The 2,547-nt window shown below is 48.0% G+C and overlaps 1 protein-coding gene across 1 annotated transcript in view; it reads left to right on the top strand.

Annotated features, from left to right (window-relative positions):
- LOC109925758 (equilibrative nucleoside transporter 1-like) overlaps positions 1-124 on the top strand; it is a 13,529-nt gene extending 13,405 nt beyond the window's left edge. The window contains exon 8 of the mRNA XM_048596612.1: positions 72-124. Coding sequence (XP_048452569.1) covers positions 72-124 — 53 coding nt within the window. The remainder of the gene's footprint in view (positions 1-71) is intronic.
- The last annotated feature ends 2,423 nt before the right edge of the window (positions 125-2,547 follow it).

The raw sequence follows: 2,547 nt of genomic DNA, 5'->3' as shown, positions 1-2,547 counted from the left end.
CCAAGGTTGAATATTTTATGAAGATCTAGAATAACCTCTTGCTTTTGTAATCCATGATTTTATTTGTAAAGCCGAGGATCTCAAACAAAAAGCAAAAAGGGCAGAATGTGGTCAGTGGAAATAAAAGATAAACGGTTAGAAACATTTATTACATCTGTGGACGGATAGAGAGTTAACGATTCTGGTCTTTGTCACAGCAAGATCCCAAATGCCACCTTAGCAAACATCCTGACTTGTTCAGCCCCCTTCCAATCCCTGTGATATACATCCACAGGTCCATTTCATTCAGCAAGTATCTCACTTTTTACAAAAAGCTAAATTGTTTGTTCTTTGAGACAAAGATGCAGCACTTCACTTGTCCCTGTTGGCTTTCTTTGTATGTCCGTTTCACCGGTCTGTATTCCTGTATATCCCGGTCCTGTCCATTTCCCCGGTCTGTATTCCTGTATATCCCGGTCCTGTCCATTTCACCGGTCTGTATTCCTGTATATCCCGGTCCTGCCCGTTTCACCGGTCTGTATTCCTGTATATCCCGGTCCTGTCCATTTCCCCGGTCTGTATTCCTGTATATCCAGGTCCTGTCCATTTCACCGGTCTGTATTCCTGTATATCCAGGTCCTGTCCATTTCACCGGTCTGTATTCCTGTATATCCCGGTCCTGCCCATTTCACCGGTCTGTATTCCTTTGTATCCAGGTCCTGTCCATTTCACCGGTCTGTATTCCTGTATATCCCGGTCTTGCCCATTTCACCGGTCTGTATTCCGAGGATATCTGGATCCTGCCCATTTCACCGGTCTGTATTCCTAGGACATCATGATATATCCTGGTATCAGACTAGTGAAGCCACCAAACAGGATTACTTGCACGCCAAACAGCGAAATCAGCAAGTGATAGACAGAGCTAAGCGATCCCACAACCAATGGATCAGGACTAAGCTCTGCAGTCCTGCCACATCCAGTTGTGAATGGTGGGGGACAATTAAACAACTCACTGGAGGAGGAGGCTCCACAAATATCCCCATCCTCAATGATGGAAGAGCCCAGCACATCAGTGCAAAAGATAAGGCTGAAGTATTCACAGTAATCTTCAGCGAGAAGTGCCAAGTGGATGACCCTTCTCGGCCTTTTCCAGTGGTCCCCAGCATCACAGATACCAGTCTTCAGCCAATTCGATTCACTCCACGTGATATTAAGAAACGGTTGGAGACACTGGATACTGCAAAGGCTACAGGCCCTGACGACATTCCGGCAATAGCACTGAAGACTTGTGCTCCAGAACTTGCCATTCCCCTGGCCAAGCTGTTCCACTACAGTTACAACACTGGTATCTACCTGACAATGTGGAAAATTGCCCACGTATGTCCTATACATAAAAAGCAGGACAAATCCAACCCGGCCAATTCCCGCCCCATCAGTCTCCTCTCGATCATTAGTAAAGTGATGGAAGGTGTCACTAACATTGCTATCAAGCAGCACCTGCTCAGCAATAACCTGCTCAGTGACGCCCAGTTTGGGTTCCGCCAGGGCCACTCAGCTCCTGACCTCATTACAGCCTTGGTTCAAACATGGACAAAAGAGCTGAATTCCAGAGGAGAGGTGAGAGTGACAACCCTTGATATCAAGGTTGCATTCGACCGAGTGTGGCATCACAGAGCCCCAGCAAAACTGGAATCAATGGGTATCAGGGGGCAAACGCTGCGGTGGTTGGAGCCATTACCTGACCCATAGGAAGATGGTCATGTTTGTTGGAGGTCAATTATCCCAGCTCCAGGACATCTCTGCAGGAGTTCCTCAGGGTAGTGTCCTGGGCCCAACCATCTTCAGCTGCTTCATCAATGACCTTCCCTCCATCATAAGGTCAGAAGTGGGGATGTTCACCGATGATTACACAATGTTCAGCACCATTCCTGACTCCTCAGATACTGAAGCAGTCCGTGTTCACATGCAACAAGATCTGGGCAATATCCAGGTTTGGGCTGACAAGTGGCAAGTGACATTCGCGCCACACAAATGCCAGGCTGTGACCATCACCAATAAGAGACAATCTAACCACCGTCCCTTGACATTCAGTGGTGTTACCATCACTGAATCCCCCACTATCAACATCCTGGGGGTTACCATTGACCAGAAACTCAACTGGACTCACAACATAAACAGAGTGGCTACAAGAGCAGGCCAGAAGCTGGGAATACTGCAGTGAGTAACTCACCTCCTGACTCCCCAAAGCCTGTCCACCATCTACAAGGCACAAGTCAGGAGTGTGATGGAATACTCCCCACTTGCCTGGATGAGTGCAGCTCCAACAACACTCAAGAAGCTTGACACCATCCAGGACAAAGCAGCCCGCTTGATTGGCGCCACATCCACAAACATCCACTCCCTTCACCACCGACGCTCAGTAACAGCGCTGTGTACTATCTACAAGATGCACTGCAAAAATTAATCAAAGATCCTCAGACAGCACCTTCCAAACCCACAACCACTTCCATCTAGAAGGACAAGGGCAGCAGATACATGGGAACACCACCACTTTCAAGTTTCCCTCCC

This window comes from Rhincodon typus, chromosome 5 (genome assembly GCF_021869965.1).
Source record: "Rhincodon typus isolate 14 chromosome 5, sRhiTyp1.1, whole genome shotgun sequence".
In the NCBI taxonomy this organism is placed as follows: domain Eukaryota; kingdom Metazoa; phylum Chordata; class Chondrichthyes; order Orectolobiformes; family Rhincodontidae; genus Rhincodon; species Rhincodon typus.
This window is presented reverse-complemented; position numbering and strand designations above follow the sequence as displayed.